Here is a 27,132-nt window from a genome sequence, read left to right on the forward strand (position 1 = left end):
TGCTCAGACGAATCACAGCGTTGTGATTGGTCAGGGAGCCTAGCTGTGCTTCCTGTTCCTCGGGTCAAGACGAGGAGAGCAGGAGCAGAGATGTGGGACCCAGCAGCAAGGTAAGTGTTTATTAATTTGTTTCCCATGCGCACATCACCCCGTGCGCCTGACCCGCCACCCGCGAGCCCTGGTGGCCACCACTGGCCAATAGGTCACGCCTTTGGGATTTTATAAGTGTTTAGCCATGCAGCAAATTATCCTGGGTGTTGTGCCACCAGGGATTGAACATATATACAGTATCAGGGCCAAAACAAATTTCAGAATAAGTGGTCATCCAATCCTTGGCTCCTCTGCAAACAGCGCAGACCAATGATCACGTGTGTCAGTTGCAGTTCTGATTGTGTGCAAATATGAGGGTAGAGTGGAAATCGATTTTAACGTATATGTTTAAGCCACGTCGTTTACTATACAGGCCACGCCCCTTTCAGGGGACCACATACACACACTTTATTCATCCCACTTAAAGCCCTGGTAGTGCGAGTGTACACAATGTACAATGATTGAGCTGTATTCAGTGGTCCTGAAATGCGGAGGAAGCAAGGAAAATCATTGACCAATGTAGTGAGTGCTGTGATTAGGAAGAGTTTCATATATGATTTTTTAGTCTGGCTTTAACGATTTGAAAAGAGGGAGCAGGCCTTGTTTAAATGGGGGGAATAGTCCATATACTGGGGAACTTCCTGAGCAAATGTGTTTGAGGGAGGACGTCACCTTTGAATGCAATTTTTTGAGGTGAAACACACCTCTGTTTCTTATGGTCCTCTTTCGACCAAACGCCTATAGTTTGTGAGTGAGAATTGGGTAAGATCTACTTGGTCAGTTTAAAGATTAATGAATATATCAGGCAAACATTTTGCTTATCGCATAAGCAGCAAACATCAAGTATCCTCTATATTTGATACTTGTGTTAGGGAGTGAAGCAAACCATGTTGCCCTGGTTGCAGTTCCATATTTCACGACTGAAGAGTAAAGCAAAAAAAATTTAATTCATTTTTTTTATTATACGTATATCTAAAATGGTGGGTAATAAATTCTCCCTGCGTCTGCCTTGGTGGGAAAAAGTGCAAAACTTTACCCTTTATGGCCTTTTTGTTTTGTTTGTGCAGCTAGACAAAACATAAATGCAATCACAGATGAAAATAATTATACCATTAGATCTAAAATGCAGATTTCCCTTTTCAAACTCTGAAAGTTTTGCACAATTAATCTCTGTAAAGGGTTTCCTTTCGCACTGCACCATCTGTCATTTAGCATTTAGACAAAGGAGTCTGCGCACTCCCCTCATCAGGTCGTGTGTATGCTGAATACTTGCTTGCAATGGACTAAACCTTGGGTTGGTGCCCATGATGGCTACTGGAAACCAGTAAGCTGTGTGTGCGTCCTGAACAGCAGTTGTTGCCCAGGTAGCACATAGTCTCGTTGCTTGGGAGGAAATTTCCAAGTGTGCAAGGGGGTTGCTCACTGACCAGAATCACTAGTTTCTGCTTCCGCTCAGTAGTGCTACCGGAGAGCATCTCCAGATAGAGGCTGCCCAGCCGCATGTACCAGACAGACCAGAGACCAGCCCAGAGTGCCCTTCATTCTGCGGCAGCGCGCCGTATCTGAAGAGCAAGGTACACATGATACAACAGAGGAGGCGGGGCTATGCTATGACCTCAAAGAGGGCATGGAAGTGTGCAGAGGAGGCTCATATGACTAGCTATGTTTCAGATCGTTGCTGCAAGACAGCGTTACAGCCTACGACCTGTCCTGGCACTGTAAGGTAATAGTATCCCATCAGGGCGACGCTGTGTCCAATGCGCAGCCATGACAGAGCACACAACAGGAGAAGGAGCTGTGTGTTTTCATGACAATGGGAGGGGGTTGGAAGTGGAAACTTTACAGCAAGGACAGCATGAGCAGGGGAGGGAGGGGCTAAAGGTAATACGGACAACAGGGTGCGATAGTGAAACATGAAAGCCGGCGCACCCACCCCAAAAGCATACACGCTACCTCCTTACAAGAAAAAAATGAAACATGAAGTGCAGCATCCATGAAGCGGGTGCCGTGCTGATAAAACAAGCCACAAAGTTTGTTTACACACCGAAACACATTCTACTAGTTTGAAAATGCAAATGCCTTCTGAAACATGACGTGTGTTGTCCCCTGATACACGAGCGGAGGCAAAAAAAAAGTGTGCACAAAGGAACGTAAATAAACCACATGTAACAGGGGTAGTCTCCAGGGAAGGTTCAAAACACCAAAAGGCGGAACTAATTAAGCAAAGTCACCAAACAAAAGTAGGCATTTATCAAGGGCATTAGCAGGAACAACTGAAAAAGATAGGACGTGCTTGAAGCCCACATTGTAGATACAGCATGTCTCAAAAGAGATAGCCAATGTGCTGCCTAGGCAAGACCTGAAAGGCAGATAAGAGCTCACTCATCATGCTGATGCACAACAACCCCTACGCCACCTTTTACATGGAGGGCCACAACATTCCACTGTGCCTTTTACAATGTGTAACATTGTAACATTGTCTGACCAAGCAGTGAAGTGATTTACTTCCTTCCAGAAACAACACAAACAAAAATTCAGACTGAGCAACCTTCAATAACACACATACCGGCCTGAAAGCAAGTGAAATGTTCAAAATAGTCAAGGGGGGAAAAAAAACAAAGACGTTACATTAAAGGGAGATACTGGACTTATGCTAAGATATTAGTACTAGGCCAGCTCCATCTCCTTGAACAGCTCACCTGTCTCTTCCATTGAGCCTTAGCCCCTAAATAAGAACAGTAGTCAAGTCAAGTCCACTTTCCACCAACAGAAACTGCTTTCCTAAGTACTGTTCCTCATCCCAATGGAACACCACCCCGTTGAAGTAGGTGCCTTTGTCAACTGTTGCCTAGGAAAAACTGAAAACCTATCTTCTCAACCAACCATGTACCAACTCGAGGAAACCCACAGCATGGTAACACCACATGGTGAGGCCTGGTAAGCTAGAAGCGGGGCCAGACTGGACTTTTATTCCACTGGGGATTTACCCAGTGGGCTGGAGCCCCTGGAGGCCAGTCTGTAGGGCAGGGGGTAACTCCTGGTGCTTCTGTTACTTTCCACAGCTCCCCGAAAGTAACTGCAGCAGGCACAGGGAGGCTTGAGAGAGAGAGGGCGAGAGAGAGAGAAACAAGGAGGGGAAAGTAAAAAAAAGCAATCAGAGAGGAAGAAGAGAGAGAGGAGAGAAGGAGAGAGAGAATGGATCAATGGATGGCAAGAGAAAATGCTCAAGGAGGTGAAGCGGGATGGCCAAGCATATGAAATGCAATACCTGCAGAAAATTAACCCCATACACAATCAAAAATATTCTGACTAGCACCCTGCAACATGTTGAAGTCATAAATATACTATCTCACTAAAAGCGTCTAGAAGCAAGCCAGTTACACAATGTGCACAGAAATATAAACATTCCAAATTGAAAAAAAGATTTATGCACCTTTTCTTTTTCAGGTGTAAAGTATGCAAGGCAGATGTTTCATATATGACTGGGTGCTAAATGTGCCAGAGTGGTGATTAATAAATATGTCATTTTTCACCATTCACAAACTGTGCTTGTCGCAATAATAGAGTCCAAAAATTAGGATGAAACTGTATTTAACATGGTATGCTGAAAGTGCTATAAAAGTGTAAAACTTAAAGTTAAACTGAAACGCATTTAAAATGTGCTAATTCATAGTAGGCAGTCAATGTTATTCATTTCGGCCATAGAAAGGTCATGGAACAAGCTTTTTGCTAGCTAGAAGGAAAATCGATATTGCTGAAATGTGCACATCATGATTTAGAAAGTTGACCCTAGAATGACATGTTTAGAGATGTTGTCATAACTGCAGAATCTTTAGGTTTAACAAAATGTATTACTTTATTAAGCAACATTAGATTCCTGAATGACATGAGTTTCCTATTTTCTTATGTTTCGTATACTGTTTGGATAGAATAATTTGTGCATTTAAACAATAATGATTGATTCTTAGCTGAAAAGAATGTATTATCTAACAGCTATTTTTGTCTTTTAGTTAGTAGTTCATAGTTCTTGCAGTGAAATAGGTAGAGATATAAACTCAATTGATGCTTAAGGGCTGTGGGAACTTGCCTGATTTTCCCAGAATCTAACCATGCAAGACTGTCTGTAGCTAACCACACAATTAAAAGTTAAGTCAGTATGTATTTCCATGGGAATGGAGGAGCTGAACCTGCTCACCGAAGAACTCTGTCTCATGATTGGCTCGTGGAGGAAGAAGCCTGCCACAATGTCTTCGAAATGTTTTCTTGACTTTTATATCTGTGCGTGTTCCTAGGTAGTTAGAGAGGAATTCGAGTTTTCCCTTTCCCCTGGCCGAACTCTTGACGGTTGTGGCTACTGTTGCTGTTCCCTTAGACTCTCTTTGCTATTTGATTTGACAGTTTGATACTGAAACTGTATGCTGATTTATCAAGACTCGGCTAAGTCTGATGAACTACTCTTTATGGGTTGTTCTGCTACTCTAATTTGACTTTGAAGCTTTATGCTCTTTTGATATTACTCTTCCATTGAATTCTAACTCTTTGTGGGTTCTTCGAATCTAAAGCTCTGAACCTGATTTATAGAATAGGGAACGTATTACTTTATGGAACACACTCAATACAATCTTATTATTTGATGCTTTGTTCTAACCATTTTCTTTAATGAGAATTTCTGTAAACTTATTTGATTGATGAACTAACTTAATAAAGACCAAAAATAAAGAAAGATCTTCACTAATCTCTTATTGAGAAACAACGTTTTGAAAACAACAATGCAACTCTCATTATTGACGGAACTTAAACTGTTAATGAAATTTAAGTTTGAGATGTATAACCCTAATACACTTTTCCGAGGTCCATCACTGAGAAAGATTTAGCGTGGAAGAGACGGCTTAACTCTAACAGATGACAACATTTTGGACCCAGTTAGCTCTATGAACAATATGGACTTGTAAACTTTTGTGAATGAACAAAAATGAGCAACTGTCTATAATCGCCTCAATTTAGCAACAGCTTTATCAACAATGATGGAAGTGTTTCTCTGTTAGGAAATGCTTTAAAAAAATGTAATTCGTGTTTTGTGAACACATTCATGGTGGGAATTACTGTTTTGTGACTATAAACCTCAATGGCATTGCCTGTCCTTGAGCAATCATTGGAATCTCCCATTTTGCAAGTGGTTTTGAACATTTTACCCTTCTTGTTCACTCGCTGAATAAGAGTGCAAATCTTGAAAACACAGTGTGAATAAGATACTTAATTCCGTTTGTGAATCAAGTGCATCTTGCTTATGTACAATGTAATTGTGTTAACTGGTGAAAATCTGCGTGGATAAACTTTGTGACTTTGTGAATGTCTACATACATTTTTACTTTGATGTCAGAAGAGCCCCACTATAGCAAGCCAGTCTACCGATAGACCCTTTCCTTGACAAAGGAAAATGCTACATGGACACAGCCTTTGGCCATGGTACAATGTGGTGAATGGACTCAGTCTAATGTAGGTGAAATCAGCCCATTGCTACTTACCACAATCAACAAAGCTTCACACAATTTACTCGCTTTCTTTAAGATTTCGCTTTGAATCATGTTAAAAAGCCTCATTCGTGATTTGTTTATTTGTATGTTGATATATACAAAGAGAGCTCCCAGGAGGCCCCCAAGAGTTCCAATGATGATGGTAGGGATGAAGGCCAGAACACTCATATCCAGTAAAGTCTTTATCTGCATGGGGGAATAAAACAATAAAAAAAAATGAATGTCTGCTGCTTCCTGAGAAAGAAATTTTGATTAAACATCCATGGAAAGGATATAATACATGGAAGTCTGAAATAAATGTATAAATACATATAATGTATCTATATACGTATGTATGTGGTATTTGGTTTGCAGAAATCTAGCCGATAGACTCATTTTCTAACTACAGTATGGAAGCTATATCATTCGTCACATGTAATAAAATAATGATGTAGCTACTGTACAGGTTTTCTAGACTATGTTCCCTGAAATAAACAGACATTAGCAGAAAACAGACATTTATGGTGGCATATTTATTTCAGAGAGCATTACATTAAAGCTGGAGCATCCCAGCATGTTACCAGGTATTATGAATTACGATCTTTTTTTAAAGTAACTCATAGTAAACCACTACTTCTAAGATGATTTTGCATCAAATTACTAGCTGCCTATTTCTGAGTTTAATTTTGAACTGCAGAGTCTGCTTATATTCTATATATCTGCAATCATGTGATTCCTTTCATTGGAAAGAGCAAGAGACCACGTATTTAAGTTTTTTGGGCGAAGGACAATAGTGTGACCTTGTATTGTAACTAATAAAATGCCCTTTTCTGTATGTTTTAATGATATTGGCTTACAGTTCTTTAGTAACAGACTACAATTCCCTTTAGTCAATTTTAAAAAAAGGAAATATAACACATATTTAATATCGCTTTCCATGCGATGTATAGTCAGAACACTGAATCAATTGGTTATTGCTGGTGCAAAAACTCTGTGCAAATAGCATTTGTGCCAGAAGCTTGGAGATGTTTTGTGCTGGACTGACGGCACGTTTAAACAGCTGTTGTTGTGCTTGTTATTAATCACTGTGGCAGCTCCTCCGCTATGAAGAATGAGTGTCACCCCCCTGCCAGCAGCTGCAAAAATTGATAAATAATATGGTAATAAACCAGGTTTATTATCATTTTATTTTTCTCTGCCAGGCGAGTCTTGGGGGTGGCATCACGGGACAGTCATGGAAGGGAAGTGGTGGGCACTGTTGTCAGTGAGCATGTAGGTTTGGCTGGCCGTTTCAGGACGGCCAGACCAACATGCGTACCAAAGCAATTCGGGGAGAGGAGTTGGCCTAACGGCTAGGGCGGTCGACCTTTAATCTGGGGAACCGGGTTCAAGTCTCGGCAATGATCCTGAACATCCTGTGATTCGGGGGAACCGGGTTCAAGTCTCGGCAATGATCCTGAACATCCTGTGATTCGGGGGAACCGCGTTCAAGTCTCGGCAATGATCCTGAACATCCTGTGATTCCGGGGAACCGGATTCAAGTCTCGGCAATGATCCTGAACATCCCGTGATTCGGGGGAACCGCGTTCAAGTCTCGGCAATGATCCTGAACATCCTGTGATTCCGGGGAACCGGATTCAAGTCTCGGCAATGATCCTGAACATCCCGTGATTCGGGGGAACCGCGTTCAAGTCTCGGCAATGATCCTGAACATCCTGTGATTCGGGGGAACCGGGTTCAAGTCTCGGCAATGATCCTGAACATCCTGTGATTCGGGGGAACCGGATTCAAGTCTCGGCAATGATCCTGAACATCCTGTGATTCTGGGGAACCGGATTCAAGTCTCGGCATTGATCCTGAACATCCTGTGATTCGGGGTAACCGGGTTCAAGTCTCGGCAATGATCCCGAACATACTGTGAATCAGGGCAAATCACTTAATCCCCCTGTGCCTCACAAAAGAGTGGCAATATGGCAGGTAAGTTCTTTTTTATTTGTTTTTCTTGTTTTATTGTCGTCGTTCACCTCCTATCCCCCGCCACTCAGCCCTAACACCAGCCGCTACTGATTAAGCACTGTTTTGAAGGGTTGCAAACTTGAAATTTCAACAAACATTGCTTACAAAAATGTACATATTTTAGTACAAGGATCAAAGGTCAAATGATTTCACTTCCTATCACGTCTTTTAGGGGCCCGAAGGTGTTGGACCAAAGGTGTGGGACTTCAATTCTAATATCCCTGTGATTTCAGTATCCAGAGTTTTATTTACTGTTTGCCTTGCCGAGGTATCTCACAATATGTGCTGTCTATCCTAACTGTCCCATTTAATATGAAAGTTCATAATTATATATAAATTACATATAATCGTACATGACTTCTTTAAAAAACCCAAATGAGTGGCCTGATAGGACACACATCTATTGGATAGAAAGCAGGATCAGATAAACAGACTTGACTACATCAATATTTTGATATAATAGTAGTGACATTATAGTAGGGCAACAAGTATTTTAAAAATATGATATCTAAAGTTCATTTATCTTAAGTAGTAAAGTTGTAAGATTTTGAGCTAAGATTGCCATCGATATGGCGATGACAAAAGTTTGCACTTTTTGAAAGAATTGAAAGAATTCTGCATGCTTGCCTGTTTCAAAAACAAAAAGTAGAATTCAGGAGAAGTCATGTAAAAAGAGTTAGAAAATTGTTTTTTAAGTAGAATTCTGGCAATTTTCCATGCAACACGTAATGATAGAATTCTTGACTATTTCCAGCAGACTGATCAGGCATTCTGTGCATTGTATGTGGACAATTCCAGGATTATGTAGTTATTCTGTAAGAAGTCTAAGAATCTGCCTAAAATTCAAACACAGTGTGCATTACAAAGAATCTCTGCATTTTTGGTGGAATGCAAGGAAATTATGTATATATCATTAAAACATTGGTGCATATATGTATAGAATGAGCTCATTATATGATAGATTTCCAGTAGCCATGGGATTCTGATGATATTGTTACTGTGAAATCGATTCACCTGTCCTAGAGCTCCACTCACCAGCATTTCTTGGTTTTGGTTGTCGATGGGGTCCAATGAGTAAGTACTCCACCTCACCAAACAGGACTTCTTTATTCTAGTGCCTGTAGGGCAGTGTAACCTGCATTCCCCAGTTAGTGATCTCACTCCTGCAGAGAGTAACTCCGGAGATCACTGTCTCTACAAAAGGCAAGTCCAGCTGCCAGACCAGAATATACTTTTTAAAGAAGTTGCATGAAATAGAACTTGTACTTACCCAAAACAAGATTCTGTTTTCTGCTTTAAAAAACCCAAAATGGCCTCTGTAGACAAAGCCAGAGAAGGAGGAGGACAATAAATCTGTGGTGAAAGCCGCCATCAAGCAGCAGAAAAAGGTCTGCCAGGCCAGTTTGATGTCCCAGAAAGAGGCCACTTCTTCCATTGTAAACAGGAGTCCACCAACAGGTGCCCGAAATACAGATGCAATCCCTGCTCCTGCTCCGGCTGTAACAAATTTCCGCCTACAAACCACAAAAAATAGCAGTAGGTATTTGTAAATGCAGGTCCATGTATAGGTACAGGAATCTTAAGTATTTTTAAAACAAAAGAGGCACAACTAAATTTATGTAAAAGAGTCATATTGTAATTACCTTTTTGTATAGCTAAAGAGACATGTAATGTCCAACAAAACATTTACATAGAGAAAATTAATATGTTTTTAAAATATATATTGAGAACTTAGATATACACAGAAATATGTGATGTGATGTTTTAAAGAGGAATTATTAGTCTGTGCAATGACACTGGGGCCCTCATTACAAGAAGCTCATAATAATTCCTGTAATTTGCCTGGCCTGGAATTGCCATTACGCAGGCTCTGGAAACTCCTTCGATGGGGAAATAATGGGGATTCTGAGTTTTGGGGGAACAACAAGGAGAAAGCGGGTTTATTGTGCTGATCACAGCTTGTTTTACTTGGTATTCTGCCCAGAGACGTTGCCTGCTTGTAGCAGGCAGAATCTCAGGGCGAAGTACCATGGAGCTGTGGCCACTTACAATGAAGGCTCAAGTGGTAGAGGTATTTGTTGATGGTTTGTTTGTTCCATGGTACTCACTTATCAGCTGAGTTGCGAAACCTTGTGAAGAAAGGCAGACGGAACCCAAGGGTATCGGATTTGAACTGACTCAATCCACATCCTATTATTGCTCTGTAAAGAAATATGAATGGTATCTCAGTTAAACTTGTTTAATACCTTGCTAAAGGAATATGTATCATATCATATGGCAAAATTAAAAAGAGATCATTTAAATATATTAGCTAAGAGAAAGGAGATAGATCTAACACTGTATTCAATTAGTTGAAAAATAGAAAAATCAAAATTACAACATTCTGCAGAGAACAGGAAAATAAAACAATCATTTACAAATGTAATAGACTTCACCTTGTCCAGGCCTCCACCCAAAACGTAGGCAATGACAAAGACGTGTGTTTTGAGTTTGGAGAGGTTAGCTACGCATTGCACACTACCATACCCATTAACTATGTTCAATTCCACTGGCTTGTGTCTTCCCAGAACCTGCCTAAAGTTTAATGTATCCAAATGGTTTAGATTTGTGCCTTGACACCATCCATCATACCATGGCTGGTCACAGTACATCAGGAAATACAATTACCACCATTGTGCCAGTGCCAGCATGTTTCCAGGGATTACCACCCCTGTGCCAAGTCAAGCATTATACAAGGAATTATCACCATTCTTCAAGGGCCAACATGTTACCAGGTATTACTACCATTGTGCCAGGTCCAGCATTTTATCAGGTACTACAACCCATTGTACCGCGCTAACATGTTGCCAGGGATTAACACAATTGTGTCCGGGCCTGCTTTTTACCAGAAATTACAAATATTGTGCCATTAGCTGCATATTTCCATGGTTTACACCAAGTGTGCGGAGTCAGGGCGAGCATTTTACCAGAAATTACCACCACTGTGCCACATTGAGCATGTTGCTTGATACTAAAATTGTTGTGTCAGGGCCAGCATGTTATCAGGTATTACCACCGTTGTGGCAGGGCCAGCATGTTACTAGGAATTACCACCATTGTGCTAGGGCCAGAAAATTACCAGTAATTGCCAACAATGTGCCAAGGCAGGCATGTTGCGAGAGATTACCACTGTAGTGCCAGGGACTACATTCTACCATAAATTACCACCATTGTGCCACAGTGAGTATGTTACGAGGACTACAACCTTACTGCCAGGGCCAGCATGTTGCATGGGATTACTACCAATATGCCGGGCCAGCATGTTGCATGGGATTAATACCAATATGCCAGGGTCAGTATGCTGCCCTGAGTAGTTACCATTGTGCAAGATACAGGAGTTAATTAGTAATTACCTCCATTGTGCCAAGGTTGTCATGTTGCCAGGAATTACCATTAGCATGCCAGGTCCAGCGCCTGAATTTTACCAGATATTATGAACAGTGGGCCTGCATCTTTGCCGGAGATTGACAATCACAATGATGCCAGGCCTTTTTAACAGGAACTATCACTATTCCAACAGTGCCTGCATTGTGCCAGGTCCAGTAGTTTACAGGCGGGTCCATGGGCTAAACACTCATCTTCATCTGCACACAAAGGCATGCAGGTGTGTGTGCACACACACACACATTGCAGAAACAGTTTTTTATACTAACTGTTGTGAATGATTCCTGCTGCTGTTCCGGCACTGTCCTATCTTTTCTCTCCCGGGCTCTGCGGCTCCCAATTTGCACTCCCATGAATGTGAAGGAAATGGGGACCCTTCAGGCAGCTTTGCAGGAGAGTGGGGTACAAGCAGGTTTGTGGTGGGGTAGAGGCAGTGCTTCATTCGAGCCAGTAGTTTCTGGTGCTCAGCACTGGCACTTAAGCACCAAAACCGGTGCTTGAGCACCAGTTACGGACGGGAGACATCCGTTACAACGCGGGCATTGCATCGCAATGCCTTTAGATTGTGGTCATTACAACGCAAGTCGTTACAACGACTTGCACTGGCTGGCACTCTAACCTAAGGAATAGTATGATTTACTATTCCAACACCTTCCCTACTGTACGTAGACAGGAGTTGGAATAGTAAATCATACTATTCCTAGCCCAGCGCCCTCCAGCGCAAGTCGTTGTAACGACTTGCATTGTAAAAACCGCAATGTGACATACCGCGTTGTAATGGAACGCATTGTATTGTCATATATTCGTTACAGACACATTCATTTTTGGTAGGCACAGGGAGATTAAATGATTTACCTGGAATCACAGGATGTTGAGCCGATGCCAGTCGCGAAACTGTTTGCGCAGCTACGTAGTTGGCAGCTCTAGCCATTAATGTTAATGTTAATGGTATTTATAGAGCGCAACTGTTACCCGAAGGTGTCCTGGCACTGTGTGAATTCCTGCTGTGGGCTGGAGGAGTGTGAGAATTAATTGGAGAAAAGGCATGTTTTTAATGCTTTCCTGAAGGCCCTGAGGTTGGACATTTTTCTCATGGATAACGGAAGGGAATTCCAGGATTTAGCCGCACTAACAATGAAGCTTCTGCCAACACAGTTGGCTTTTTTACCCTAGGGACACTCACGAGTTTTGCGTCCGATGAGCGCAGTGCTCTGTTTGGTGTGTAGCAGCGGAGACGGTGTTTTAAGAATTCAGGTCCGGTTCCCTGGAGAGCCTTAAAAACCAGACAAAGAGACTACCACGTCCTGTCCCCACTTGTAGGGTTTGTTGGTTCTGTGTTAGGCAGCGCTAACAGGAGAAATGGGCTGGTCGAAGCTGCCTCCTCACCAGAGCTGTGGAACTTATTTCTTTTTTTTAACAAATCAACCACTGATTAGAGAATTTTAATGAATACATGAAATGTACCAAATTGGTTTCCCAAATTATGCGTGACTGGGCCTGCAATCATGATCCAGAATAGAGCCCTCTGCTGCTAGTATGGGCTGATCGCATTCCACAATGTGTGGATCGAATCCACAGACTGGCCCTGAACAGAACCTTCTGCAGTCCTGCCAAATACCATGCATAAGGGGTTAGACTAACACATTTTAGTGCTAATGCTCGCGTCACCGCACTAAAATGCATTAGTCACGCATATTAAGGCTTCATCAGTCCTGCCAAGTTCCACACATCAGGGGTTAGACCAATGCATTTTATTGTTGGTGTGTGTATAACTGCACTAAAATGCATTAGTCACGCATCTTAAGGCTCCCTGGGACATACTAGCCACACTCTACTATAGTGCTGCGAGTGCGTTGGCAGTCTCCGCTTCTCGTACTGGTGGTTCCTGAGCCTGTAAATCAGATCCAAATGGGGTAAGTATTAGCACCTGACGGGCCCTTGCGATCTAAGGGTACAAAGCCAATGCTGGTAGGTGAGGGGCATCAGGTATTTTGCGGTGACAGAGACAATGGAGGCACTGGTAGATGCATTTCCTTTCCTACACCTATGCATGTCGATGAGAAGGGCGAGGCAGTGAAAACATGGCTGCACAGGGACCCTTTGCTATGCGAGCAGTAGGACATCCCGTTCCTAACCTCCTATAGTAGTGGCTTGTGCAGTATGCCGAGCAATGTGTAGACAGCTCTTTCACTATGTTAACCTCAACTTGCTTCACCTCATTGCTGTCACTAGACAGCAGCATTGAGATGCACCCAGTGGTTTAAATAGAAATAGAGAATTGCAGGTACCAGCTTGCTCCTGAGAACTGCTGGTACTCTTCTATTAAATGTATTGCAGGAGTGCTGAGAAGTGCAGGTGCTCTCCCTTCCAAATTAATGAAGAGCAGGTACTCAGTACTGGACAGTACCTGCTCATTTAAAGCACTGGGCGATATCACACAATTCAAATTCGTTCTTTGAAAGTAAAGTAGCCTGTACTATTATCAAGCGTCACAATTTACTTCTAATTGTGGTTATAAATCGTTCACCACAATACAATGCCCTCTTTTCTAATTAATTCCTTGAGCTAACATTGCTCAGCACAGAAAGTTCTGCAACTAAGACACTTTAACTTATGGGTAGATAAAATGCATAACAAAAGTGATATACACATCCTTGCAAATGTGCTAGTGCTAGACACACAATTTAGTTTCCTCACAACATCAAAGCTGGCCCAAACAGTCCTAAATATTCTTCTGCTGACTAACATGATTTATCGACCTTAGCCACAAAGCACGTTGAATGCAAAATCACCCAATCAGGCTTCTGGAAATGTAAGTTCAAAAGATTTTAATGAACAAAGAGCTAGGGCAGTATCTGTCAACATCTCCAGACTCAGAAATCAGACTAGAAATACTCTAACTTAACATTACTAATTCACTCAACAAATTTTCCCCTTTCAGATCAGTAAAGACAAAATGTACAATCAAATTAACCAAAACATGGTTCAACGAAAAACTGGCAGAACTATAAAGAAACTTGAATGAAAATGGTGTAATACTTTAGCTACTGAGAACAAGATACATAGCAAGGTACAGAAGAGTGAATAGTACAAAGGCATGAGAACTACAAAGCTAACAAAAGGCCAAAAAAGGCATATTCATTAACGAAACATCCAACAAATAGAGGCATATTTGTGATATTCCAAGAATGTATGAATCTGGAAGCCCTGAAAAACATCACCTGAATCTCCACTCAATGTTGCAATGACTCCATGACATATTTAACACAAATAAAATTTCAAAAATCAGGACCTAGACTGTCATCTCTGTTCCCTCTCATTCTGCGATCTAACATAAAAGTATCAATATCATCATTCAAACGTCTGGAGCTATTGGGATTAGTCACAAAGCTTCAGAGCTTCCCATTTTAATCTTTACAGGTGTCTTTGTTGAACAAGTTATCACAACTCTAATCCCAGATCTCACACAAGTGATTAATATGTCTCTTATAGATAGTTCAGATCCAAATCCACTCAAACAGACTATTATCATATTACTGTTAAAACATCTAAAGAAGATCCAACGATTCTGCACAATTAGAATCTGACATGCCATATCCCAGGTAACTTCCTGAAAAAGAAGTAAGGAAACACCTTTAGAACTACGTGAAACAAAACAGGGTTGAGACCCTTCAGAGGCACTAAAACTATGCTGCCCAATATTGGAGAGGAGATCCTTACCTCACTGGAGAAAGCTCAGCAATCTGAATCTGTTGGAAATGGCCCTTTCTAGAGTTCTTTCCCTCGACTTTTTGCTTTTCTCCTTCCTGGTTTTCTGCTGATCTAAGTGCTAGCCTTAGGACTTTGAGCGCGTTTGACACTGCCATTCAGTGCCAAAGCACCGTGCTTGTCATATACATACTGGTGATTGGTGTATACATGATTGGCTGATTTGAGTTAACTGAAAGTCCCTTTTCTAGGGGTAAGACATTTACCAAGGGCATGAATGCTCCTCTGTGGTCCTGCAGCATTGGTTGTGCCATCCACAGAGATCGCTCATCGATCGTGCCACAGGTTTGCCCTGGTGGGGCCTGTGTGCACAGGTTACTGTACTTGGCTTTGCATTTAAAAAGCTACAACGATCTGCATGTATCTTGCTATATCTGAGTTCTCCCTGTGAACAGGGTGCAGTGTTGGGAAGAGGTAGGACATGTGTGCATGTACTTGACATGCAAGGGTTGTGAATGACACCAAATAGTGTTTTCAGTACGACGGGATCTGTTTCTCACATTGGATTAGCATGGTAGAAGGTAGGGACATGCTACTGGGCATTATTTCCTATGTGCAGAATATTAGCAGTATAGTGTTTTAAATCGATGAGTTTGTAATGGTGAATCCTCATCGGTAGTGCGAGTGGATTCAACATACTACGGTGGAAATGTCACTTTGGGAAAGTGGGCATTTCAATACTCATGGCTCTGTGCACCTGATGGCCTGTCTCCAATTCACATTTGGGAGCTGGGGCGGCAGTTGCATCTGTACATTCTGATAGAAGGCCATAAACTAGGGACTTATGGGAAACTGCAGACCTTTAACTCTGAGGAGCCATTCTGGGACGGTTACATGGGGGTGGAATTGGGTCCTGCATTCCAAGGTGCAGGGTCTCCCCACTAAAGATAGTGATCAAACTCCCAGGGTAGGATGGCAAATTTATAGAGGGCCTGTGCATTTCAAACGTGTCCTTTTGAAATGCTTGCATCTTCAAAGGCCATTGTGGGTATAACTACTGAGACTCTGGCCTTGGAAGTTAGAGGCGCTTTTGGATTTGGAACCATACTAGCTGGTTCGATGCTGGGACATCAACATGAGGAATCATTAGGGTAGGAGGGACTGCAACTGGATTATCTGCCGACTTGTGGTGGCCTGAAGCTTGTTGTGCTCCAGGAACAGAACTATCACATGGAGTATTTTGCCTGGACATTGCTAGCATGCAGCTAAGTGCCATCTGTTGTGTCCTGGGTCCCTAAGTACTCTCCAAGGGTAGGTTTGCTGGCCTCCTGTCCACGAGATCTCAGGGACACAAAGGACCTCCCCGTTTCTACAAGATCATAGGGATGGTGCACAGTGTGGCGGAAATGAGTGGAAGTAATTGTCAAGTGGTACAAGGACTGTCCTGACATATGCCGTCATCATACTGTGTAGAGGAGTGCACTCATAAAGTTCAGCAGCCCACCTGAGGTGCCAGGATGTGAAGAGTTTGAGGAGTGTGAGAGAAGCTTGCAGAGTCTGAGAGACACATGCTTGCAACCAGGGGACCTGGGCTAGCTTGCACTCCTGAGTGTGTGGTGTTCAAGGGGTGTTGGGGTACCTGCCCTGGGAGCTGAGACTGTCTTCGACCTCCAGATCAAGAGGAGGATAGTGGCTGACATCGCGGCCTCCATCCGAGGTCTCTGACTACCTCTCCTCAGACCCACGCCACAAGGTATTTTGTTATGGAGAAAAGCGTGACGGGCCCCGAGGGGTTTCATTGTGCCTTGTGGTCATCTATGGTTGGCTGTCGGGAGGGATGTATGACGTTACAACGCATGCTGTTACAACGCATGCTGTTACAACGCATGCTGTTACAACGAAAGTTTTACAACGCGAGTGCATTGACTACGCACTAGATGGCGTGCTAACATTAAAAAAGTGTAATTTACTATTCCAACTCCAGTCCACGTAACAGTAGGGAAGGTGTTGGGATAGTAAACTACACTATTTTTAATGTTAGCACGCCATCTAGTGCAAGTCGATGTAATGTCCTGCGTTGTCAATGCACTCGCGTTGTATCAGTTTCGTTGTAATGGTAGTGCGTTGTAAAAGTTGCGTTGTAAAGGTTGTTCCCCGTCGGGAGCTACTGCAGCTCACACCTCTGGTTGAGAGGATATATTTCTCCAGATTTGGAAGCATGCCAGCTGCCTGGGTCACAACCTTTTGTATACGGGGAGGGATAGCAATCCTGCACTCGTGCAGGTGCCGCTGGGCGCCTGGAGGTCAAATTCGGATGGACGAAACTAAGCAACTGTTTCTTTCCATTTTAGATAGTTTCGACAATCTCATCAACAGGGCGCCAGCAGGGGCAAAGTGCATCACTGGCTGGTGTAGTTGAGTTGTAGTCAAAGACCTGACCATTGCAACTGTTGGGGGGTATGCGATATTTGGGAATATCGTGTTGGATGAATACCTCTTATTATGGCATATATGTTCATGCTGTTCTGCTGCTAATGGGAAGGTTTGACCAATGCATAGAACTGTAAAGTGTATATACAATGTGTGTCTCATTTTGATTTAATTGTGTGGGTAATACAAAGACCAGTGTTTTACACATACAATGTGGAGTCTTTTTGTGGCATACGCAGTGTGTTGCGAGGGTGGTGTTGTGCTAATACTTTACACTTGGGCCCTGAGGATAAGCCTGACTGCTCGGTGCCAAGCTACCCAAGAGTGAGCACAGGTTAATGGGCACGTGTATCGTACTCATCCTATCTAGGACAGTGAATTCTGACTGGCTCCGATGTGTCCTAGCCAGCCGGAAACCACCCTTTAGCTGCCTGCAGCACAACTGACCATACATTTCTAACTGAGTTTTCTCCAGGAGTGGGCAGGGATCTCAGCAAGAGAACTAGACTTGATCTCCTCCTTCCTTCTCGATGGTGCCCAAAAAGTATAATTTGGATTCACCTTATGTGCTCAGAAGAGTCCACTAGGTGCTATAAATACCTGCACAATTTCTGTGACTATTTAATCTACCAGGGACCCCTTGGTCAAGAGCTACATCATTAAGTGTACAATTTCTTTTGTTACCTGGCTGCACTCAAATGGCTATTCAATTAATTGCCTGAGTTACTTACGCGACTGAATGCAAGGAATTTTCCGTTGTCCTAATGGAACAAAGACTGACGTCCTTGTATTCAAAGAAGTAGACCAGAGACCCATTTCCAGTGAATGTCATAGAACCTGTGGATGCTACTGGGTGTCAGCATGCCATTCTCACACCCAAATTAACACAGCAGTGAAGGGCACCAACCTATAGTCATCGTCACTCTGAAACAATTCACTTTACTCCACTCAAAAAATCACGGGAAACTGACACGATATTTGTTATTGGTATCCAGTGACACTTGTAATACAACATGAACTAGGTTATCTAAAAATCTAACTGAAAAAATGCCAAGATTACTAAATTGGGATCTATGATATATTTGAATTTCCACAACCTTGACCACATACAGCCACCTTTGAAATCACTACACCTGCTTCTGCTGGAAGAAAGAAACATTCAAAATTCTATGTATTGTACACAAATCATATTGAAAGGAAAGCCTGGGGTAGCTGTAGAGTACTCCCCTCTTCTACATCCCATCCAAGAACTTTCATTAGGCACCGAACTGCTAAACAAAAATTCAAAAGACTACAACACAAAAGTTGATCTTAGCGAGACCAATGCCCAAAGCTATGAAATACATTGACTGGGAGGGGAACACAGCCACCTTGTGATTCAGGAAACTTCTAAAGGTGGGGCTATTCAGACTGGCCTTTAAATAAAAAATGGCTTTGATAGCTACGAGTGAAGATTACTGGAATGGAATTGTAACACACACTCAGTATACAGCACCCGGAAGTAACCTTGACGACGCGATTCGTTGAGGACCCCCATGTATACAACTTAATACATAGATAATACAACTTGAGCAACAGATGTGCTCTTCAAATGCTTTTTCTAGATTAATAAGACCCCTAGTTATAATGTAGGCAGTGACTTACAAGTCGAGAACGTTCTGCCGACATCATGTTCTATGGTGAGAGGATGGGCGTTGGAATGCAGAAAAATACGCAATATGAATTACATGATCCTGAAATATTCTAAACCGTCTGTAACTATGCTATGCTGTGCCGTACTCTGAAAGACCAAAATAGAAAACTAATTCTTCCTCCACAACTTCATAAAGATTTTCGTAAAACCTTGCAGTCTTCGTGCACTTCACAAAATTTGCACTGTAAAAACCACCAATTGTTTTTTTTCGGGAGAAAAAAGCTCAGCAAAAGCACTCTTTTAGACTTATTTTGAATGTTTTTTTTTTCAAGAAAGTTTTGCTGAAAAAAATCGTATGTGAAAACTTCCCACAGAAGTAGGAGGACGTGCCAAGTTTGCCCTCTAAGAATCATTTCAAGGGTAAAGTTTAAACCTTCACCCACTCCTAATTTAAGTGTCAACACTATGGGGCATATTAGCAAGACCGGCGATAAAATTATCGCCATTTTAGCGGCAGGAAACTGCCGCTAAAGCGGCGATAATGGGCTTGATAATATGCGTTATAGAATTCCAATAGAAGCCCAGGTTAGATATGCAGGACATCTAACCTGGGCTTCTATTGGAATTCTCAAGGGCATATTATCAAGCCCATTTTCGCCATTCTTGATAATATGGCCCTATAAGCGTGTACCGCATCTATGACCCGCAGATAAGCACATTTCTGCAGTTTCCCAGCACTTGTAATTATAATACCAGTAAAAGTGTTCAGAGACTGATATGAAGTAAATCCTATGTGTGTATATTTTTGAAATCCTTTAACTAAGCTATCATGGTCTTTTCCATTGAGACCTGCTGTTATTCAGGTAGTCCGAATCATAAGGGTTTAAATTACCTCCTGCTTGACTGATTACCCTTTTCGTCCATTCTACAGATAATTGAATGAGCTACATTGCTCCTTACCCCAAGTGGATCATAGGCCCTTCAGGCCCGCAGAAGAGTCCTGACGCCACCGCCAGCACACAGGAAATAAACGTCCCAAAAAAGGTCTTTACATTGAAAATGTGTGGGATCGAGGCACCATTCAGGAAGCCGATGACTTCAGGTAGGCCGCTCGGTGATCCTGAGGGGCAGAAGAACTGAAGAAGAAAAGAATTACCTTACAAAAAAACAAATACCAATGCACAGCAAGCAGACTTTCACCTTAGAAATTGAACTGCAAAATGGTAGCTATTAACAAGAGTTCAAAACGGAGAGATGGAGAGCCATAGATCCGCTGCCAAATCAAAGACTCCACTTGTCACCGCACTGTCTCCTCTCTCTCCATACTTTACGTGAGTGCTAGTCGCTTCAAGGCTTTTTTACAAGCCCCAGGCGCCGCCGGCGCGTCACTTTTTTAATGCTCAGGCGGTGCACTGTGCTGGCCCATATTTGCAAGGACACACAAAGCCACCCTACTTGGCTTTTCATGGCCTTGTAACTACGACTCCTTTTCACGCGTGAAAGAGGCGTGCCATGGGTGTTGCTGTGGGTGTTCCCACGCAACAACCATGGATTCTGCCGCATTTCCAGATTTACAACATTTCGTAGACCTGGGAATGCATCAGAATCCTAAGCCTTCCCAGGGGAGGCGGAAGGAGGCGCAATAAGGAGAAATAATTTTATTTCTCCTAGTTTTTGCCTCTTTCTGTGAGTGCTGCATTTTTCAGCGTACATAGAAAGAGGAATGATGGTATCCCTTTGGCACAAAACAATCTTCACTGCAAAGCAGGCGCCCTTGCACCATGATGCAAGGATGCCTGAGTTGGCACATGGCAGACAAGAGTGCGCCTGCGCAGGGAAAAGCACAGGGATAAGTCACATTGTTGTAGATATGATGCATCCCTGTGCTGGCGTAGCTAGGAGCAGAAAAGTGTCTTGTTGCGTCACACTGCATCATTTTGTTGTACATAAGGCCCATAGAGCTTATCCTTAGCCTTGTCCTGTAATCATTGCAGACTTCCTACCTGGAACTCCTTGTTTATCTGGCACCTCACCTAAGCTTGGTGCTGCTTTTCTATCAAGCTATTTTTCCCATCCCTCTGTATACAAATTGATTTCATGATTCCACTGTGAGGACAACGTGAGACCATATGCTTGCTCTATGCATGATTTTGTTTATTTCCTCTTGATTTTTGTGAAGGTGAGGATGGCCCTTGTTAAAGTAGGTTGTCCCGGACACTTTAAGCGTTAGGCTACTCTGCTGCCCCTACACAGATGAGGGAAATTCCTCACGTTGAATTCCTCACGTTTATAGTCTGAATTATGCCAGGACGCCCAGAGTCAATGCTACATTTTGTGGTCATTCACCCTTTAAGGCCTCCTGTCAGAAACATTAGTTTGAATACCTCCATGCTCTATGACTAAGGGTGCTCATTCCACATGGTCAGTTACCAATATTAGCTTTTGCGGTAATGATAAGGGTTTAGAGAGGTGGCCTCCTTCCTAGTTTTTAGGATTACTCCTCACCAGGGATGGAGAGAGGTTGCTAATTTTGGATCTTCAAGTCTTATTGAGTAGGTTTTGTCTTTTCTCTCCTCGTGCAAATTCGCTACAAAGTCCTTATGTGGCCTTTTAGCCTGTTAATACGCCTTTGCCCACAGCGCTCTGCATTCTGGGAGCTTGTAATTCTGCTGCTATCCATCATAAGAGTGGCTCGAGGGGCTCTGGCCCACAGGGTTCTATTAGCTGGGGGAGGGCTGGCTGGATGTGCAGCACATGGCATGTGGCTGCTTGACTCTCACAGTGTCAAGAGATTGAAGATAAAGCTATGTGGCAATACTTCACAGGATTTAAAGTGGATTTTAAAGTGCCAGAGTCCTGCCAAACAGCCCATTTGATAGTTTCCTTCTCATACCTTCAAGTGGATTTGTCATCATTTGTTCAAGAAAAAAACGAAAAAGGCAATTTTTACGCTTTTTTTAAACACTTAGGGTCAGATGTCCGAAAATGCAATTTAGCATTTACTAAATAGCGACGCCATAGGAATTCCTATTTAGGAAATGCAAATTGATATGTATGAAATTACTGATTTCCTAATAACGATTCCTATAGAGTAGGAATCGCTATTACTCGCTATTAGGAAATTGCAATTAGGAAATCCCATGCAATTCGTATTAATGGACCGTTTTTGCCTTTCCTAAATAGAGATTTCTGTGTTAAGAAATCACAAAAAGGAAATCCCTATTTGCAATTTCCTATTTAGGGAATCATAAAATGTGATTTCTACTGGGTAGGAATCATATTTTGCGATTACCTAAAGGTCTGTGTACATAGGAAAAGGCTGTTTTGCATTTCTTAACGGGCCGAAATTGCAATTCGGTCTGTTGTAGGAGAGTAGGATCTGCTTCTTATAGTTACCCCCACTTTTTGCTCATGTGAGACTGTTTTCGACTTAGTCTGGCTGGGATCCTGCTATCCAGGACCCCCGCCTAGCTGCTTTCTCCTCTAAATTGATTACTTGTACTTTAGGTACACTCCAGATTGGATTCTGGGGTACCCTTATAAGCCCCTAGTATATGGTATACTATGTACCTAGGGCATAGGTACCCCAGAGGCCTCTCAGGGGCTGCAGCACGTATTATGCCACCCCTGGGAGACCATTCAAAATGACACTGCAGGTCTGCTACAGCAGCCTGTGTAAGGTGGTGCATGCACCCCTTACGTAGATATAGGTTCACTATATCTATCCTATATCACTGCACATATAAACCTATCAGTCACCCCTATGGCAGGCCTTATCAATCCTGAAAGCAAGGTGCTGAGTTTTATGTGAGAGGGTGCACCTGCATGAGCAGAGCCCCTCTGCAGCCTTCGGAACCTCTATTCCGGGGTTGTTTGTGATGCAGCCAACCATATACTCTTAAGTGCATTATAACCTCGTGGTAAATGCTAACTTTAAAACGGCTGCATGGAAACATGTTGTGTTTGGTGTCAAACATCTTAGAATCATACCTCCCCACCAGTAACTGGCGGGGATGTATGATTCCACCCTCCTAGAGAGAGAAATATGACAACACCGGAACACCCGGGACCAGCTTTCTCGAACCTGGCATCAGAAGATGGATGCTGCCAGCCACAGACATGAGTCTGACCTCCTGCTGCTGGACAAAACTCCGGCAGGGGAAGGCTTGACAATAGGTTTCCTGTCAAAGGGAGGTGTGACCACCTCCCAGACAGGCTTAAGTGTATTGGGGCTGGGTGGGGGCACTCCAAGAGTGCTTTGATGTCTGCACTGGGGGCACATTTGTTGTCCCTGTGCATAGTTCAGCTCAAACCAGTTGTAGGAGCCATCTGCTCCTGCTCTGGAGCGAAACTGGACAAAGGACATGGGTGTAGCCACCCCTCTGTCCTGACCCTCTCATAGGTGGGTCTCCAGAGTTTGTCCCACCCCTTCCTTGGGTATAAAGTAGGAACCCCTGACTACAGGACAGTAGATATTACCTGGACTAAACTCTGCTACAGAAACCAAGGGGCATATTAACAAGGGCTTTATCTGCGCTTTTTTGGCTTTAAAAGAAGAAGCGGAGATAAAAATATCGCCCTATCAACAACAGGGTGCTAACATGCAAAATCGCATGTTAGCACCCTTTTTCACTACGCTTCCCTTTGCATCTCTAATGAGATGCAAAGTGGGCGTTTCAGAGCAAAATAATAGGAGAAATGTCGCTAAGTGACATTTCTCCTATTATCAAGCTTCACGCTAACCCTGTTAGAGACAAAAAAAGCAGCGCTAACCACGGTAAACGCTGCTTTTTTACATCTGCTAATTTTCAGATTTAGCCATGTAATCCAATGGGAGGTGGATTACATGGCTAAGTCCACCATGGGCTATCAACAAGGATAACCCTATCCTTGTAGTTTTATCGCTACATTACCAGCGATAACGTCCCAAAATGCCGCTGTCGCTGGATTTTTTATCGCCTAGGCGGTTAGCGTTGTTAATAACGCGATAACCAGGCGATATTATCCAGCGATAGCGGGCGTTAAAAAAAATTAATGCAAAGCGTCCTTAGCGTTAATTTTCCCTGTTCCTTGTTAATATGCCCCCAAGTACTTTGATGATCTGCACGACGCTGGACTACTGAAGAATCGCCTTTGGAATAAAGGAGTTACTCCCCTGCTAAGCAGGCACCTAAATGCATCTGACTGGTTTGCATCTACGAAGCTCCTGAAGGACTCTGAAGATTTCAGCAAAACAGGAGGTGGGTTCCCATGGTCCCTGAGGTTGATCTGCGTTCTCAGCTATTCTGAGGCCCGTATCCCTCGTGGGGACCGTGCAACCTGAACGCCTGTGCAGCGTGTACTTTTGCAGCAGCATATGCTTTCCGGAAACCCCTGAGGCTGTGCTTTGAGCTACTTGTAGTCCTGACCCCGAGCATTGTTTCCACCAAAGATTTCAGGCCTACACTCCACGGGTGTTCCGTGGGCTGGTATTTTGTGATTCCTCTTGAGGTCCCTTTGCGATCCCTGGTCAGTTGGCCTGTGGGTCCCTATGAAAGTAACTTTAACTTTCAGTGGGCTTTCCTGGTTGCTCCAGACGTGCCTTGACTCTCCATAGCTTGGAGAGTCCCCAGGACCTTGCTGGTCCTCACCGAAGCTGATTTCCTCTGACGGTGTGGGTTGCAGTTGCCAAGGCTTGTTAGTGTTGAATCCGGACACTGACCCCCCAGCACTCGACATCGTTTGTGAGACAGCTGACGTCCAGACTTTGGTTGTCGTTGAAGTCTCCTGGTCCCCGTGGCTGCAGAGTGAAGCTTCACCTCTTCTCACCTGAAACACCCGACATCGGTGGCCATTCGTCTACTGAGCCCCTGGTCAACCTGAAGTGACCCAGACTCTATCCCCTCTGCTTTCAGGTTCTTCTCAGCTCTGATCCAGGCTTGGATCACTCCGGACACTTTTCATCTTCCCGGCAGCAGCACTTCTTCGCATCACGCCATTGAAATCAATGAGCGTTTCCGACACCGCTTGACGCCTATGCACCCGGCTCCTCTGGGATAGGTAACACGGGTACCTCAGTACTCTCAAGGGTGCTGGCTTTAGAACCTTCTATGTTCCAAAGGGTTTGCTTGAAGTCCTCTCCTAAGTGTCTTTAATCTTTAAAATTCCAACCGCGACTTTCCCATAGAGTTGTACGGAACTCTCATCTGTGTTCTCACACTGCACCCGTCCTCCGTGGGTCCCCTGTGTCACTACCTTGGGTGGTTCCTTGGGGTTCCAGCAATTCTACGTGCTCTAGGCACTGTGTCTAGTCAAGTTGTGGTTGTTATACCACTTTCTTAGTATATGGTTCGCTCTCCCCCTGGAGCCCGCTGTGTATTGTGCTATTTACTATCATTCTAGTGATTTAATATTGTGTGCTTTGCTCTCTAATCTCATAAAGAGGTTAGTAGAGAGTGTTTAGTAATACATCCATATATTTTATATATACCTTGTGTGGTTCTCCTTTGGTCATTCAGGAGGTTATAATATGGTAAACCAAGCTGCTTTACATTCCTTTGAGACTTAGCCTGAAGGCTGCTCTCTATAGCTACCACTAGGATAGCTTTCAATAAAGATTGTCTTTAACCTAATCATCAATAAGGGTTGTTTGGACTGCTACAAGGTGCCCACTTTAACAAGTGGACAGCATATACCAGGCCAACTTCTCACATTCGTGGCAGCGGTGGGATTCAAGCTTGCTATTGTTTTACCATATAATCTCATTGGGTGGCTAACTGAAAACCACTAAAGGTACTAGGTACATATAAATCAAGACTAAAATTAAGTAAGTTCTACTGAACTTAGAGTTGGGTAAGTCAAGGGTCTAGCACACGCTTTCTCCAACTCAAGAGCATTCAGTAGCTCCCACTAGGTTAGGTAGGTGCCTACACCACATAACACTAGTATGTCGTCTAGGCCAGAAGCCAGTGGCTCCTTGCTAGCTAAGTATGACCATCTCTCATTCCAAGAATTGAGAACCATATGTACATCTAGGAAACTGAAGACAGGGAGAAATCCAGTCACTCAACGCCTCATAGAGGCTTTGCTTGTAGATGACCTCAGAAAGACCCTAGGGTCTGATGAGGCAGGCAAGTTGGGTGGGACAGCAGAAGAGGAAAGGCCAGGAAGTGAAAACTTCTATGACCTGGATTCTGATGCTTATGAGAAGAAGTGCCAACTGCTTGAGTTTGAGAGAGCTAAGCTCAGAATCAAGAGACAGCAATTGGCCTTAGATAGGGAATCCCTGGAGCTTCAGAGAGCTTCTAAAAAGGTGGGGCTAGAGACCCATGGTGGAAGCAACAGCGTCCCTAGAGGTAGAGAACATACTCATGACCATAGGAACCTGAACAAGATTGTCCCTCCCTACCAGAGTGGATTGACATCCACAAATGGTTACCTGCACTGGAGAGGGCCTGTAAGGTACAGACGGTCCCTCAGGAGCAGTGGGCAGCATTCTTGTGGCTCTCCTTTGCAGACAAAGGTAGAGACAAGCTCCTCACTGTTAGAGAAGAGGATGCTGATAATTACAAAGTCTTGAAGAGTGCTCTGATTGATGGGTTTGGCTTAACCACTGAACAATACAGGATTAAGTTCAGAGATATCCAAAAGGCACAGACACAAGACGGGGTTGACTTTGTAGATTGTGCTACTAAGGCTCTGGAAGACTGGTTACTTGGCAGTAAAGTGTGTGATTTTAAAGGATTGTACAATTATGAGGGAGCAGATCCTTAAAAATTGTCAAAATCAGCTTTTGCGTCAGTACCTGGTGGACTCTGATCTGACCTCTCTCCAAGAATTGGGCCAGAAGGCAGAAAAATGGGTCAGAACCAGGATGAGGCAGAAAGTTCAGAACCAAGGTGGTGACTCCAAGAAGCAGGATTCTAAAAAATCTGATAAGGGTGGGGAGAAAGGTAAAGACCAGAAGTCTTCTCAAGGGCCCCAAAACTCTGCATCTGGTGGGGAGTCACAATCCAACAAGGGAAAAGGCAAGAAGAAACCGTGGTGTCAAATCTGTAAACAGAAGACCTATTGGACAAGTGATTGTAACAAGTCGAAGGACTCCACTCCAGCCACCATTGCCCCTAAGGCAACTGTTCCCCCTAGTTCAGCTCCAAGTGGTGGTACTCAGAATAAGGGTGTAGTAGGATTAACCCTGGGATCTGAGATGGACTCTGGCCTAGTCAGAGTTCCAACTCAGGCTGTATTGATCTGTGATGGAGGCATGGATATGGCCTCCTTATTTGTGAGCCCCAGTAATCTGGGCAAATACAGACAACAGCCTTTGATAAATGGAAAAGA

The 27,132-nt window shown here is 43.4% G+C and overlaps 1 protein-coding gene across 1 annotated transcript in view; it reads right to left on the reverse strand.

Moving 5' to 3' along the window:
• LOC146831375 (chloride channel protein C-like) overlaps positions 1–27,132 on the reverse strand; it is a 497,244-nt gene that overhangs the window by 347,260 nt on the left and 122,852 nt on the right. Inside the window, exons 4-7 of the mRNA XM_085605651.1 lie at positions 19,774–19,949; positions 9,728–9,820; positions 8,890–9,133; positions 5,616–5,810 (exon numbers count right to left, since the gene is read on the reverse strand). Of these exons, the coding sequence (XP_085461777.1) occupies positions 5,616–5,810; positions 8,890–9,133; positions 9,728–9,820; positions 19,774–19,949 (708 nt within the window). The remainder of the gene's footprint in view (positions 1–5,615; positions 5,811–8,889; positions 9,134–9,727; positions 9,821–19,773; positions 19,950–27,132) is intronic.

Source organism: Triturus cristatus, chromosome 5_1 (genome assembly GCF_964204655.1).
Source record: "Triturus cristatus chromosome 5_1, aTriCri1.1, whole genome shotgun sequence".
NCBI lineage: Eukaryota > Metazoa > Chordata > Amphibia > Caudata > Salamandridae > Triturus > Triturus cristatus.